Raw genomic sequence first — 16,357 nt, 5'->3', positions numbered from 1 at the left:
CTCCAGCTGTGACAAAAACTACCTGCTCCCTCCCATCTTTGGAGACCTTGTCACACTTCTCTTTTCAGAGAATCATGAGCAGGACCAGACTCATCCTGTTTTTACAAGCTTTTAGCTGTAGCTTTTGAGTGGAGGGAAATTTAACAGGGATGAATATCAATGGCGGGACGTTGGTTAAAACATGAGCTGCACAACTACAGGGTGAGGATGGAAGGTGAAACGAAAGTAGATCTGGAAGAGATGTGGGGACCGCAGGTGACCAAACAACAGGGTGCGCTCTAAGTAACACCCTCTGAGGCTAAATTACTTCCCTGTGGCCCTGAGGCACTGGGCTTAGAGTGGGGAGGGGGCCTGTGCCCTCTGCTGGCCAGACCACACGGAGGCATCGTGCTTGGTACTGGACACTACATTTCAAAAGGGACATCGACAATGGAACACATGCAGAAGAGGGACACCAGCGCGGCGTGGAGAGGAGACACAAAACTGCATCTTGTATGAACTGCTGCAAACAAACAGGTTATTTAGTCTGAAGAAGAGTTAAAGGAGGAGGATTGGGCCAGGTGTGGTGGCTCATGCCTGTAATCCCAGCGCTTTGGGAGGCCAAGGCGGGTGGATCACCTGAGGTTAGGAGTTCGAGACCAGCCTGGCCAACATGGTGAAACCCTGTCTCTACTGAAAACATGAAAATTAGCCTGGCATAGTCGCAGGCGCCTGTAGTCCCTGCTACTCGGGAGGCTGAGGCAGGAGAATCGCTTGAACCTGGGGGGTGGAGGTTGCAGTGAGCCAAGACCACATCATTGCACTCCAGTCCAGGCAACAGGAGTGAAACTCTGCCAAAAAAAAGAAAAGGAGGAGGATGGGAGCACTGCCTTCTTCCACTGCACATGAAAAGCTGCTGCGGTAAGGAAACCTAGGAGAGGAAGGTTAAGGGGACAGGGCTCCGGCTCTGAAACTGCCCAAGGGAACAGAGCACCTTAGGAGCAGTGAGGTCCCTGTCACTGGGCATGTTTAAGTGGGGGCAGAATGGCCCCTCAGTGGGGACGGTATTCTATACCAGAGGACTTTTAAGACTCCTTCAGGAGCCATGGCCCACCTTTTACACAGGGGTCAGAGCGCTTGAGCTGTCGCAGGTAGGGGAGGTAAGACAGCTTACAAAACCGAATCCAGGGTGTCCTGGAACCCAGAAACCACTTGTGGTCATGCGCCAAATCTCAGGCTGTCTGCCCCTCTGCCTCCCCCGGCCCCGCCCCCTTACCAATGCAGGAGACGCCATCCTCTGCCAGCACTGTCCCGTGGTCACAGAAGCAGATGACCTTGTGGCTTTCAGTGTCCATGTGACATTCGTCTACCTCACAGTGACTGCAGTTTAGATAATGCTTAATATTCACTTCCCCATGGCCTTCCATCACTGGTGACAAGGAGGCAGGGTCAGTCACCGGCCGAGCCTGCTTCCCCACTCCCAGCCTCAGTACTGTGTCTCCAGGTGGTCACTGTGGGTGCTCTGGTCCCTGTTCCTAGGTCCCATAGCCACTGGAAGCACAGCTGTGTAGGGGAGTCTTCCTGTGCATATGGAGAGTGCAGTGGAGGCAGCTGGCATGGGTGCCTATGGATGTTTGCATTTGTGCCGGTGGTGGGAGGAAGCCCACACATGTGATCTTTAGGTTGGCTGGTGCAGGTATTGGGCTATTGTTGTTACCTTTCCTAGGATTCTGCCTCTGCATTCATATTAAAGCACGCATCCTGACTTCCAGAAAATGTGGTGACCTGCGCTATAGGAAGCTTGCCTGCCAGGGACCCATAATTGTGCCTCTGTATCCTGGATACACGTCAGAGACTCTGAGGTTTTAGCTGGGTGGGAGGACTGACCTAAGGAAGTTTGTTCTGCTGCCTGGAAGAGGGGCTACCTTTTAAAGCTGGGGTGTACAGGATGCCCAGTGGACTGATGAAGGAAACCCCATCTTCCCCATCCATTTCGGGGTCATTGTTTGAGGCTGCATTGCCGCCTGAGTAGCAAACCAGAGCAGAGTTTAACATGGGGGGTGGGTGCCAAAATCAACACACATGCACGTCAGCGGGGCATGCAGCTCTGGCCAAAGTTAGGGGGTCACTGGGGCTTCAGGGATAGGGATGCGGGGAGGGAAGGGAGGCTCAGGGCACAGAGGCTGCACATGGGATTTGGCCCAGTAGATGCTGGGTGTATGGCCACTTTCCCCTCAGGTCCAGGCCAGCTCCGATGGAGGAGGGGCCTCTACCACTCTGCTGGGGGCCCACTAAGAAGTGGTTAATGTGAGCAAGAGTCTAAAAGTTCTAGTCCTTCTAGGCTGGGATACGCCCGTGGTGCCTCTCCCAGGACTGGTCAGGATGAGGAGTTGCTCTCCAGCCCCACTGGGTCAGGGTTGGGGTGTGGCGGGGTGTGGGGATTGCGGGAGACGAGCCCCTGTACCCTAAGGCTCCTGTCCCTCCTTTCACCTGGGGCTGGGCTATCTTTGGGCTCCCCCCTCGGGCTCCTCCCACCCACCCAGCTTGGAAAAGAAGAGCATGTGGTTAACACAAGCATCTTACAGACAGCGTCAAAGCAAAACACAGACACGAACACCACAGAGCATGCATGCATTCGTCCTAATCTGTGGGGAGCGGGGAGCCATCGTCTCCCAGCCTCTCAGCTTCAGAAGGCTCTGCTGACTGTGCTCTAAAGCCCAGATGAAGCAGCTGGGGTCAATGGCCGGCTGCTTGCTGAAGGGCCGGGCTAAGCCTGCCTGCAGTTGCCCTCGGGAGTAGCTCTCGTCAGCAGGAACAGCAGCGCCTTTCACGAAGCTGGTGGGCTGGGGTAGGGAGCAGGAGTGAGGAGTCCATGAAACCACCAACCAACCCCTTCAGGAGCTGGCTTGGCCAGGTCATCCAAGGGAGGCTGGGGGAGTCCTTACGGGTGACTCAGAGACTAGTCTGGAAAACCAAAGCCTCTTTATCATCGACTTTGGGGGAGATCAAGAATCACATGGGATCTTGATGTTGTCGCTGAGGAAGCCTGGAGGCAGGATGCTGGCTCGAGAGCCAACACCCTGCCTCCGGCAGGTCCAGCCAGGCGGAGAGGGGAGGCGTGCAGTCACATCACAGTCCACACTTGGGCAGGCCAGGGGAGGGCCGGGAGAGGGCAGGGAGGTGAGGAGCCTAGGACTAAGGGGGGGAGTGACACCTTGAACACGAATCATCTTTACCTATATATCCTCCGCCTCCTCCACCTGAGGAGCACCCCCCTCCACCCCCTCCGAAACCCCCTCTTGTCTCCCACCCCCACTTCTTCATGGCCTGGGGGCAGGAATGTCCTCCGGTGGCGCCCTCCAGCAAAGATTTTCCGGCCCAGAGCAAGGAAGTGTTATCATTCCAGCCACCTCCACCACCTGCGGGAAGAGATAGGGAACCCGCGTGAGGATGCTGGCCAGAAGGATGGAGGACGCCTTGGAGGGTGCCCGCACCAGCTCCAGCTCCCGGGGCCCATCTTCAGTAGGAAAACCACAGTAGGAAAACCAGGAGGCTGCTTGCCCTAGGGAGACCTGTTTGGCCACAGCTGAGTACACCCAGATGAGAGCGTGCCTTGTACCCCTGCTTCCTGCCAGTCCTCTCTGGCTCAAAAGGAGGGGCTGTGCTTGGTTAAGGATCGGGGGAGGTGGGCAGACAGGCAGCATGGTGACTAAACTCGTTCCTCTATCTTCTCGTCATGTCAGCCAAGCCCCATAGCGCTGGACCTTCATTTCATTAACTGCCTCCCATCCTAACAAGAAATGGGACTCATCAGTCTTTGAGCAGCCAAATGTCAAAACCCTGCACTAAAGTTCCTTGCAGGAATCCTGGACTAGGCACCACAGAGCCCACTGCTGTCTAAGAAACCATGGGCAAGAATGCCCATTCTGAGCCTGTGTTTCTTCACTTGTAGCTTGGGGATAATAAGACCCAGCTCATGGGGTTGATGTAAGATCAAAGGAGACAGTGAGTGTATGAAATGCTCCACAAACTGCCAGGGATGAGGAGTGTCAGGGGCTTGAGAGGCAGAACACATGCGTGCAGACAGCCTCACACCTCGGCTCAGCCTGCTTAGAGGTTCTCCAGGGCCAGGCTCTCAGGAACCGCTCCAAGGTCAGGAGCAGAAGCCCTGGTCGGTGGAGGACGATGCCCTGGCAACAAAGGCAGCCTCGGGGCTGTGCTTCCCAATGACTGGGGCTGCTTTGGGCCCTTGCAAAGGAAGCTATCTACAGAGCCGAGGTTGAGTGTAGCCACAGGTTGACCACAAGAAATCTCTTCTGCTAACCTTTGAGATTCCAGGACATCCCCTATCCCTACTGTTCCATAGGACATTTGAACAGACATCTACAGTTGTCCCTCAGTATCTGTGGAGGATTGGTTCCAGGATCCCTCCATCACACCAAAATAAATGTCCCTTTATATAAAGTGGCATAGTATTTGCACATTCTCCCATTAAAAAAGTCATCTCTAGATTACATATAATACCCAATACAGGGTAAATCCTATGTAATAGCTATTGTATTGTTTAGGGAATAAGTCTGTACATGTTCAGTAAAGACATAATCATCTTTTTTTTTTTTTTTTGAATATTTTTGATCTGTGGTTGGTTGAATCCAACGAACACAGAACTGATGGATAGGAAAGGGCGACTGTATCCTAAAAACCCTAAAACCCTTTCTGCTGCAGCGATGATGTGTGGCGGGGACCTGGACACTGACGGGGGAAGGTGGAAACAGCAGTGTGTGTGTCTGCCGGAGCCCTGCGGGTGAACCGGCCTGGCAGGGTTTCTGGAAGCACTTGTGGCCGAGATTCCTTGGGACCCAGAGGGACCTGTAGGTGGGATAACTGTCTTGCTAGAAAGAGGAAGCCAGGTTTTGAAAATGAAGCTGAGGTCAGGAACAAGCTTGAATCTAGAATGGGGACAAGCAGAGCTGAGGCGAGGCCATCAGGCAAGCTGGGGGGACTTTGTCAGCCATGAAGCCTGCAGGGTGGGTGCTGAGCTTGGGTTTCGCTGTCCTCCCTTCTGCTCTCAGAGGAGGGTGTGGGCCTGTCAAGGCGGTTGTCATGTGGCAGAGGGAAGGCCCCTTAGGCGCGATAGGGGCCAGAAGTTGGCTCTGGTGTTTGTGCAGGGCTGTGAGCAAGTGCATAATAAATAAATCAGAACGAGATGGTGGAGACCATGTGCTGTGCTTTCATCCTGCTCAGCCCCCAGCGGAGGAGGTTTCTGACCCCACACCCATCTTGCAGCCTTCGAGCAAATGTGTGGAAAGGAAAATAACCCATATCAAAATCAGAACAACGGTGTTTTAAAAATACGAATTGAGTCTGGCCAGACGCAGTGGCTCACGTGTGTAATCCCAGCACTTTGGGAGGCCGAGGCAGGCAGATCGCTTGAGGTCAAGAGATCGAGACCAGCCTGATCAACATGATGAAACCCCATCTCTACTAAAAATACAAAAATTAGCTGGGTGTGGTGGTGCGTGCCTGTAATCCCAGCTGCTCTGGAGGCTGAGGCAGAAGAATCGCTTGAACCCACGAGTCAGAGGTGGCAGTGAGTCGAGACCGTGCCACTGCGCTCCAGCCTGGCGACAGAACAAGACTCCGTCGCAAAAACAGACAAACAAACGAACGAACAAAATTGTCTCCATCACTAAACAGCTCGACCATGTTGAGAAAAACAAGAGTCATCAGGCCTTGGTGAGCCCATTGGCTCTCCTGTAAAACAGGAATGGTATCCGCCTGGAAGCCTGCAGCGTTGTTTTGACAGCACATGTGCAACAGAGGCGGAGGTGCTTCAGGGTTTCTCAGGTGCTGGGACTCGGTAGGGGTGCTGCGAACGTCACTGGAGAACCTCATGGTGGACCCATGACTGTTTCTACTCTTCTATCTCTAGCTGTTCTCAATTGAGAGACAGTTTGCACATTTGTTTTAATTAATCCCAAATCTTAAATGCCTTCTAAGATCCTCCCACAGTCTGATTGTGTGGAAAAGAAAATACAAAAAGGAATTGCATTTTCTGTCTTTGGGGTGGCTGACTTTAGAGGAATCAGGGAACTGATACTCTCTTCCCTGCCTGTCTCGCATTGTTGTGCTTCTGGCTCCCACTAATGAAGGAAGAGAGCTCAGCCGTGGAGAGTCAAGAAGGAGATTTTCCAGTGGCGTATGCTTGGGTCTGGCAGCCCTGGGCCTGGAGGTCTGTACCATAGGGGTCTAGGGGGCCTGACATTGTCCAGAATTTTTTCATCTGCCCCTGGAGGAAGAAGAAATCTCCGGGGGAGGCTCTAACAGTTGCATGTTGGTAAAACCCAGGGAGGGTCAGCTGGCTGATTGACGGCTGCTCCCTGCCTCACTTTCTCAGTAACCTTCTATAAGTCCAAGCTCCAGGTCAGCAGGACGGCCTGCAGGGCTCCCAGGGTGCTGCCTGCCCTCCCTCCCTGGATATTGGGACCAATATCCAGAGCTCCCAGCATCCCAGGTGCCAGTGACTGAGATGCCCTCAGGCATGCGATGGCATCAGGGCCCAGCTGAAAGCCTGGGAGAGGTTCCGGGAGAGGGCATGCTTGCGGCGCTTTACCTGCGGCTCCGGAATTGCCGTTCAGCCCTAGAACCGAGGAGTTATTCTCCAGTCTCTCTGGGTGGAACGCGTCTGTCTTGGCCCCATAGGCCCTGCCGCCACCTCCGGCTGCAATGATCAGGGGCACCGGCACTCCATCCTTCATCTGACCGGGGAGATGTTGAGACATTGAGAAACCCAGCTGTGCTTCCCCGTGGAGCCCCCAAGCCCTGGTTAACTCAGCCTGACTGAGGGTTTGCTGGGCAGTGGGGTGACCTGGTGACCTCTCAGTGGTCTGAGGTGGTTTGCGGACTCTGAATCCTTGTTACAATAGCCCATCGACTCCACAAGCTTCTCTATCAGTCAGGGTTCAACCAGAGAAGCAAAACCTATACACCAAAAGCAAAATATATATACCAGGAGGTGCGGGTTGATCTTAGAGGCTGCTTCCTCTGCTTCCTCCAGCTCCTTTCCTGAAGCTCCTCAGACTGGCCTCAGAGGTCTGGATGCTGGTGATTAGAAGCAGGTCTCTCTGTACTCTCTCTCCCTCATTCTTAGGGGTCTCTGACTCTGGCCCCCAAAGATTCAAGATTAAGCCCTCAGCATCACAGTCCTGTGGGAGGACCTAGCAGGTGGCCTCGGTCTTCAGTTTCTGGCCTGGCTGTGATGATGTCAGAAAAATCTACCTTAGGACAGAGAGCTGGTCCAGGAGGGCACAGTAGGACCCTCTGAAAGTAGGATGGCACAGGCTGTGCATGGTGAAATTGGGCTGCTGTATCAGTAAGAGAAGAGTCTACCCTTTCCTGGACAGACAGAATCTATATCGCTCTGGATCTCAGTCTGCTCATTTTTATTTTTTAATTCTTTTATTGGTTTTAGAGACAGGGTCTTGCTCTGTTGCTCAGGCTGGAGTGCTGTGGCGTGATCACAGCTCATTGTAGCCTTGAACTCCTGGACTCAAGCGATCCTCCTGCCTCAGCCTCCCAAGTAGCTAGGACTACAGGTGTAAGCCACCACAAGTGACTAATGTTTAAATTTTTTTTTGGTAGAGACAAGGTTTTGCTATGTTGTCCAAGCTGATCACGAATTCCTGACCTCAAGCGATCCTCCTGCCTCGGCCTCCCAAAATGCTAGGACTGCAGGAATGAGCCACTGCACCTGACCCTGCTCATCTTTAAATGGGGATAAGAGCATCTGAGGTGTTTCTGTCCCAGGGCTGTCATGAGGCTCTAACATCGCAGATTCACAGAAACCTGGTGGAAATCTGGCGGTGTAGACCTTACCTTAAATACGTAGGTGGCTCCACCCCCTCCTCCTCCTCCTCCTGCCCACTCATGCACGCTTCTGTTCACACGGATTTCTTCTTCTATCACATTGTTCTCTCCAATGCAGACTTTCTGGATTAACTGGTTTGTCTGTAGAAACAAAAAGCACGTTAGGTTTGTGGCCAAACCGGAGTTCTCCACTTTGCAGCAGACAGAACTTCTAGGCTTAAAAACAGGATCTGACTCTCTCTCAAAAAAACTTACAGTTGAGTTTAGGAGGCAGAAAAATACACTAATAACTGTCCCTCTGGGCAGTGTTGGGGAAGGACCACAAGGATGGCTTAGACAATAAATGGCTTAGGAGAAACTGGGAGCGAGAGAGCAAGGTTTTATTGCTGTGAAGACTGCCTGTAGGAGGCGACTTTTAGTTGAGCCTTGAAGGATAGGGAGGTTTTTTTTGTTGCTGTTTGTTTGTTTGTTTGTTTTTCACAGAGAGTAGGGCAAAGTTATGTCATTGCAAGAACAAAGAATGGCATGAGCCCAGAGGGAAGTGGGTGAATGGGGTGTGTGGGGGAAAAGCACAAGGGTCTCTTTGGTCCAGAAGTCTATCAGGACAGAGAGATTGTCCAGGATGACCTGTTTCCATCCTGTGGGGTGAAGAGATCTGAGAAAGAATGGGGAAGTCCTATGTGGTGAGATGGGGCTGGAGGGAGTGTAAATTAGGTGGGTAGAGACAATTGAACTGAACAGTCTGATCGTGGCTAGAGGCCTTGAAGGCACTGCGAGGAGTGGACTTCATTCTCTACGACAGCCATTCTCTCACTGAGAGCCATCGAGGTTTTCTGAGAAGTCACAGCTCTGAAGCATCAGGAGGAGAGAAAAAAACCACAAAGGCCAGACTCAAGTTTTATTCCCAGTTCTTCTCTGGGAAAATCAGTTCTCCTTTTTGGACATCTCATTCCTCCTAGCTAATGTTCCATTTCTTCCCTCCGGAATCCCTGGCACAGCCCTCTGCTTGCCTTGTAGAGTGAGCCCTGCAATCAGGTAGTCTGGATTCTCCACCCACCCCGGGAAACCGTGACAGGGGCCCTTGATCTCTCATCCTCCAGTGTGGCTGGGAATAAAGACAACACAGGTCATTGTGGCATTTACTGAGGGTAGTACAAGTAAGGCGTCTAGTGGAGCGCCTCATGTACAGTGGGAACTGAGTAAATGGCTGCTATTCTTATCTGTTTTTTGAGACAGAGTCTTACTCCATGCAATGGCACGATCTTGGCCCACTGCAACTTCTGCCTCCCGGGTTCAAACAATTCTGGTGTCTTAGCCTCCTGAGCAGCTGTGACTACAGGTGCGCACCACCATGTCCCGCTAATTTTTGTATTTTTAGTAGAGGAGGGGTTTTGCCATGTTGGCCAGGCTGGTCTTGAACGCCTGACCTCAGGTGATCCGCCCGCCTTGGCCTCCCAAAGTGCTGGGATTACAGGTGTGAGCCACTGTGCCCAGACAGCTGCTGTTTTAATTTAGATTCACTTCTGGGCCCACACATGCTCCTGGTTGGGGCTAAGGTATAAGAGAGCCCTCAAGATTGTGCTGGAGATTTCTGTAACAGAATCCTGGAATCCCTGAAGAAGGAGGATGGTGCTTCAAAAACAGCCACGCCTGCTTGTTGGCCACCATAGCTCAGACAAATTCTTCAAACATCAGCCTGACCTCGGAGGAAAGTAACTTTTCTTTCACTTAATAGAAAAAAAGCCAGTAAAACATCACATTTCCATCGATGCTGCTTCATAACCAGCCAGTGGATGCAGCCATTCTTCTTGAGCCACTTCTTAGGCTAAAGCACTCAGGGGTGCCGGCAATGAGTACTACAGAAATTTCCAGATAAATAGCCGAGAAGCAATTTGTTCCATGGCGTTTTGGATTTAATGATGGAAATAATTTGATATTTCTTAGAGTGGATTTAGTGTGGGTGGAAGGCTCTGAATTGCTGTTGTAGAGAGCTGGCATTTCCCGTACGTATGTGCAGCTATGTCCTGGCCTGGGGGGAGACTCCTGGGAGGAGCCTGCTCACTGCCACCTGGCACAGGCATGAGTTGCAAGGAATGTGCCCTGAGGGTTGGCCTTGGGGATGAGCTGTCAGCTGGGCAGAGTGCAGGATTCGGGGTCCAGTCTGGGTTCTTTTTTTTTTTTTTTGGAGACAGGGTCTCACTCTGTCACCCAGGCTGGAGTGCAGTGGCAGGATCATAGCTCACTGTAGCCATGAACTCCTGGGCTCAAGTAATCATCCTGCCTTAGTTTCTGGAGTAGCTGGGACTACAGGCACAAGCTACCAGGCTTGACTAATTTTTCTTTTTTCTTTTTTTTAGAGACAGGGTCTTGCTATGTTGCCCAGACTGGTCTCTGACTCCTGGCTTCAAGTAGTTCTCTTGCCTCAGCCTCCTGAGTAGCTGGGAGTACAGGTACGAACTACCATGCTCGACTAATTTATTTATTTATTTTTTTGAGACAGGGTATTGCTATGTTGCCCGGGCTAGTTTCTAACTAAGTGATTCTCCTGACTCAGCATTCTCAAAGTGTGGGATTATAGGCATGAGCCATCACACCCTGCTCAGTCTGGGTTCTTGACGCCTCTGCCAGAGATTTGCTGGGCTATACTAGGTGAGGCACCCCGCCTCCCTGGACTTGTCTCCTCATCTGGAGATGGAGGGGCTGCCCAGTCTGAACCAGCGGTGCTAAGAAGGTCCACCCCCTCAGCCTCTGCTCCATCTCCTCTCTTGGCTGGTGGGCAGCAGTGGGACCTATGGGATGCCCTCCCCTCGTGAACAGATCTGGAGATTGCTGGGATAGGGAGGAGACAGCAGTGGGGCTTGAGGATGGGCTTTCCTGTAGTTAGAGCCTGGACCCATGCTCATCACCCCGCCCCTGCTTCTGGTGTCTCCTTTAGATCAGGTGGGGATGGGAAGCGGTCAAGGCTCTTGCTGGACCAGTAGCAGCGTTCGGAGGAGCTGCTGCCCTTTCCTCACTTGACTTCCAGGACTCCCCATCCTCTTGTATCCTCTCCTACCTCCCTGGTTCCTCTTTTTCGTCCCCCTTTGCTGGTTCCTCTTCTTTTCCTGACCTCTAAATGTTGAGGGTCCCTTAAGTTCAGTCCTTGCTTTCTTCTCTATCTGTACTGCATCCTAGGCAATCTCATCCTGTCTCAACTTTATGCTAATTTCTCCCATATTTATATCTATTTATATCCCCAGCCTGGACCTCTCTCCTGAACTCCAGTGGCCTGGTTCCCATCATCCACCTGTCTGCCTGTGGCTGTCTACCAGGCCTCTACAACTCAGCATGTCTGATATTGAACTCCTGATCTTACCCCCAAATTTGCTCCTTCCACAGTGTTCCCTAAGTCACGTGATGGCAGCTCCCTTCTTCCAGTGGCTCAGGCAAAACTTTTGGAGTCATCCTTGACTCTTTTCTTTCTCTTAATTTCTCATTCAATCTGGCAGAAAATCCTTTTGGATTTGACTTTGAAATTACGCCCAGGATTCAACCACTTTTCATCCCCTCCACTGTTACAATCCTAGTCTAAGCCATCATCATCTCTTGCCAGGATTAATGCCATAGCCTTCGAATTCACTGTCTTGACCCTTCCCCTGTGTCCATAGATTCTTCAATGGTAGATTCTTCACATTGCAGCCAGAGTGAGCTTTTTAATACACATACCACATTATGTCACCATTTGCCTCAAAACCCTCCTATGGCTCCAACATGTCTTAAAGTGGCCTGATCCAGTCCTATTACCTCTGCCTTATCTCTTACCTACCCTTCCTTTTGCTCCCTCTCCTCTAGCCTGAGTGTTCCTTGAGCATCGACGAACCTCTGGGACGTGGCCTTTGCTGGGGTCACTGTTTCCCCAGATATTCCCCCTTCCCTCTCCTCAAATGTCAGTTCCTTGAAAGCTAAGATTTTTCTTTTGTTCACCAATATATCCCAAGTTCCTGTAACAGGGATGGCACAAAGTAGGTGCTCAATAAATATTGGTTAAATACATTTGAATGAATTGAGTGCTGTCTGGATTGTGGGCTGGCTCTTCATAATATCTGTCTTGCAGGTGATGGTAATGGTGGGATTTAACATTTAGAACAGACTCGGCGGCCTAGGGGACATTTGGAAATGTCTGGAGGCTTTTGTGATTGTCATTTCTGGGGGCTGTTACTGGCGCCAAGTGAGCAGAGGATAAGGATGCTGCTAAACATCCTGTAATACACAGGACAGACTCCCGCCTCTAGCCACAAAGAATTACCTGCTCCAAAGTGCCAATAATGCCACTGTTGAGAAAGCCTGATTTAGACTCATGCCACCAGGGGAGGTTTGGAAGGAACTGGAGAAGAAAAGGGCTGAGGGCTGTGTGTGGGCACATGTGTTGCAGTTAAGGGTGGGGAGGAGGATTCTAGCAGGAGCTGGAGCCCATTTCCAGCACAGGAGCTCCAGCGTGGCCAGGTACATAGAAGGGCAACTCCCCACTGCCCCCATAGATGTACAGTTGAACCAGCAAAGCTGCCACATCCGGCAGTTTAATTATTATTTTTTTATTTATTTTTGTGACAGAGTCTTGCTCTGTTGCCCAGGCTAGAGTGCAGTGGTATGATCTTGACTCACTGCAACCTCTGCCTCCCGGGTTCAAGTGATTCTTGTGCCTCAGCCTCCCAAGTAGCTGAGACTACAGGTGTGCGCCACTAGCTTGGCTAATTTTTGTATTTTAAGTATATACATGGTTTCACTGTGTTGGCCAGGCTGGTCTTGAACTTCTGACCTCAAGTGATCCTCCCGCTTTGGCCTTCCAATGTGCTGGGATTACAGGTATGAGCCACTGCACCCAGCCCCTGCAGTTTAATTCTTAGAGTCCCCTTCATTCTCTTGAGAATTGTGTCTAGACACCATTTTTTCTGCCTAGGGAGAACTGGAGATGGAGGTAGTGCCTGACAAGGGCCATTTTCCTCCCTTTCCAAATGCCTGCTCAGGGGTGGAGGTGTGAAGCCACAGGGAAGACAAGTTACTCTCCCCACAGGCCCCCGCTATGCCTTGCCCGACCAGCAGAGGGAGCTGCCCTCTGTCCCTGGCCGAGAATCGCCTCCTCCCGCCTGCTTGGGAACTTCCTGTGCGTCCACAACGTTTGAAAGCTAGTAGGTTGATTAATAAAAATAATAAAGTGCAGCAACCCCGAGGAACAACTAGATTTCAATTGAATTTTTTAAAAAGACGCGGTCCTGTGAAAAGACATAACTGATTACAGTCCAATCAAGTGAAAGTCCGTTGCAGAAGATAATGCAATCTTTCTGCTTAGATGAAAGAATTACATTAGCACTCAATAAATTCCTGTGAAAATTACAGCAGCCTGCAATTTAATGGCTTAATATATTATATTAGGTTGGAAAGTCCCAATTATAGTTGCTAAATAAAAGTTGGGGTTGAGATATTTTTTATGCAAAAGGTTGCACTAGCTAAGCCTGCTCCTATCGTTTCGCCTTAACCCCGAAGGGGCAGAAGGGAAAGGCTGAACTCTACTTTTCATGCTTCCTCAGCTCCTGGTCCAGAGCCTGGCTCTTAGGAGCCCTGAATTTATTTTGTGGAAGTAAACTGCTTTCTCGGGAGCCCCTCTTCCCACATCTCTCTGCCAAGGATGCTCTCATATAAGTTTCTGGAGAAGGATCCGGGGCTCCTGGGTGCTAGAACATGCCTCAGCCCCTTTTCCCAAGCAAAAGCTATGATTCAGGTGAGGGAGGGTGGGGCCTGACCCAACCAGAAGATTCACCCTGCAGGGTGCTGAGTTCCTGCTAGGATGGCCAGCCCTGCCAGGTCCTGCCTCCCCCCAGCACAGGCAAGAGGTGAACCACTGTGGTGCTGGGAGTTTGCATAACTGCTGTTTAATTACTCTTTGCTGTCTCATTCTCCTGGTATGAATTTCCAGGAGGAGGGTGTTGAGTGCTGGTGCCTCCAAGAGGCCTCCCCGGAGCCTGAGAGAGTGCAGATGAGAAACCCCTGCTCTGGGCACTTACACTGGGGCAGGCGTCCTCTCCCTGCTGCCCAACCAGGATGTACAGCGTGTCGTCTTTCTCCAGGTTGAAGATGCCCAGCACAGACACGCCGTGGGACCGCATCATGGTGTTCTTCCCGCCTTTCCCGCCAGCAGCTCCGTAGCCCGAGATGCTGTAATGGGACAAAGAACATTGGCGCCCGCTGTGGTATGAAGACTCTCCCCATTCCTGCCAACCCAGCAGCTTCCAGTGGGCTGAGCACACCCCGTCATGGTCTGAGGGTTCTCCCCCATATCAGTCCCTGCAGAAAGGGAATCCTCTCCGCGTCTTCAGGAGAGGATGGTCAAGTTTAGGGAGGGAGAGGGAGTTACCTCAGTCACAGAACTAGGAAGGTTAAAGACTAGTAAAGGGTGCAAGAGAGAAAGAGAGGAAAAGGGCAGGGAGGAGAGAGGGAAGAAGGGAGAGAAAAAGGGGAGAGAGAGAGGGAAACAGCAGAGAAAGAGAAGACTATATGAATGTGGCATATTGGGGTGATGACTTTCTGAATACCTAGGATTTCCTCTTTATGGTTTTCTCTCCTTGTCCCAGATCAATGGACTCATGTGACCTTAGACAAGTAACTTCCTTATTCCTCATCTATAATATGGGGATAATAAGTGAACTTGCCTCCTAGCCTACATGTGTTATGAGGATTAAAGAAATTAAGACATGTGGTCTTAGAATTGTGGCTAATAAGCACTCAATAAGTATTACTTAATTATTATTATTATTATTAATGATGGTAGTAGCCATAATTGACTTGGTACAAAGTTGTAAAGTCTCTCCATGGGGTCTGGAAACAAGGAGGTTCCACACAGAATGATTGAGGAAAGCAGTGTGTATGAGCCGACTGTCTATTCCCATCCCGCCAGTAACTCCTTCTGGAGCAATGTGTGTGCAGACAACAAACAACCCATCAGGATGAAAATAAAAACAGAGCGTGGGGACGGGAGATGATTTCTGCTGCCTCTTAGGCTGCGGCAATGAAGTCAAGCAAGGATGGGGAAAAAAAGAACTCTCTTCTGAAGTATATCAGAAGAGCGGCATGTCTTGAAGACAGCTAGCGCACCAGCTAACAAATGGGTCCCCAGAGACCAGCTGCCAGGGTACAGGACTCAGGAGACTTTCACATCCATGTGTATTCAGATCCAAGGTCTTTTACGAAAAACCAGGAAGAGATGCAAGGCAGTTTTGCCCATGTGCACGCACGGTAGCTCCTTTATCTACAGCTCCAGGAAATGTCCCTTCTTCCCAGTGTGTGAGGGGCTCCCAGAGCTCTCGCAAGGCAGAGCCCACGGCCCTTCTGCACAGGCTTTTTGCGAACATGGCAGGCAAGGAACTGAGGACTTCATGAAATGCAAATGGAGAGTCTAGTGCCCACTGCCCTGGTGGGTGCCTGGGCACTGATGGGAGTTTATCGAATGTTGGGAGGGGTGTAAGGCTTTGTGGACCTGAGACAGCTCCAGGCTCTTCAAGAGCTCACAAAGAAACTGGGGAGATGATCTTCATGATGAAAAGAGAAGTCTCCCCATAGGGTGGCTACGTTCAGGAGGCGAAGTGGAGGGCTCCGGGGCTCCCTGATCAGATGGGGCCATTTCCTGCCCCTGTGCCCTCTCGGAGCCCCAGCCCCTTCCCTAGTAAGAGAAGAATCGTTTTCATTCCAAACAACACAATAGTCCAACGAAAGGAGCTCACGGGTGAAAGCCCCGGGGAAGCTGCGAATCTCTGGCCAAAGTAAGGGTTGCCAGGTGCTTAGGGCCAGGAGGGAGATGGGGGACGGCAACAGGTGGTTCTGGGGCGTGGGGATGGGGTGAGGAAGGCTGATGTTGGCTTCATGTGGAGCTTGCAGATGGGTAGGGCTCTGAAACAAACAGAAAGAGGTGGTGGGAACTGGCGCTAGTGTGAACGGAAGTGAAGAAGCAGGGAGCCTCTGGTATGTCTGGCTGCGGCAGGTGGATGGAGTGGGAAGCTGAGGGCTGTAGGTCTGGAGAGGGCTGTGGGCTGATTACCAGCATCCTCCAATGTGCCAGGCACGACGCATGCTCACAGGCACACGGCATCACCCGATAGCCATAAACAACAAATGTTATTAATCTCACTTGACAAATGAGGAAACTGAGGCTCAGAGGCACTAAGTAACTCATCTGAGGCCACACAGCCAGTCAGTGGCTGGCTACGGTCCAAACCCTTGCACATCCCCTCTTAGAGGTCATTTCCTCCCCAGTGTGCTGCTGGGAAGCACAAAGAGAGGGGTGTGAGAAGCTCTTCGCCCCTCCGAATTCCCAGACCTTCAGCCAAACACTCCCTCCTGATCCATTAGAAATGGACAAGGTGATAACGATAATTAAAAGGCTGAGAAAAAGGAAAGCTTATTGGTGAAAGGTAAGAGGAGGCAGCATTATTTAGCTCAGTGAACCTGGGTAGGGGACAATGTGGCGGCTTCCTGTCGTCTGGGG

General features: G+C 51.3%; 2 protein-coding genes across 2 annotated transcripts in view; one reads left to right on the top strand and one right to left on the bottom strand.

The window, feature by feature from the left end:
- Positions 1-16,357, bottom strand: part of ALK (ALK receptor tyrosine kinase) — a 752,296-nt gene that overhangs the window by 40,715 nt on the left and 695,224 nt on the right. Inside the window, 6 exon segments of the mRNA XM_050754032.1 lie at positions 1,256-1,408; positions 1,905-2,003; positions 3,216-3,398; positions 6,593-6,737; positions 7,855-7,986; positions 13,884-14,034. Of these exon segments, the coding sequence (XP_050609989.1) occupies positions 1,256-1,408; positions 1,905-2,003; positions 3,216-3,398; positions 6,593-6,737; positions 7,855-7,986; positions 13,884-14,034 (863 nt within the window).
- The window catches only part of LOC126933840 (protein FAM136A-like), an 879,973-nt gene that overhangs the window by 211,198 nt on the left and 652,418 nt on the right, over positions 1-16,357 (top strand). The window lies entirely within an intron of this gene.

Source organism: Macaca thibetana, chromosome 13 (assembly GCF_024542745.1).
Source record: "Macaca thibetana thibetana isolate TM-01 chromosome 13, ASM2454274v1, whole genome shotgun sequence".
Lineage (NCBI taxonomy): Eukaryota > Metazoa > Chordata > Mammalia > Primates > Cercopithecidae > Macaca > Macaca thibetana.
This window is presented reverse-complemented; position numbering and strand designations above follow the sequence as displayed.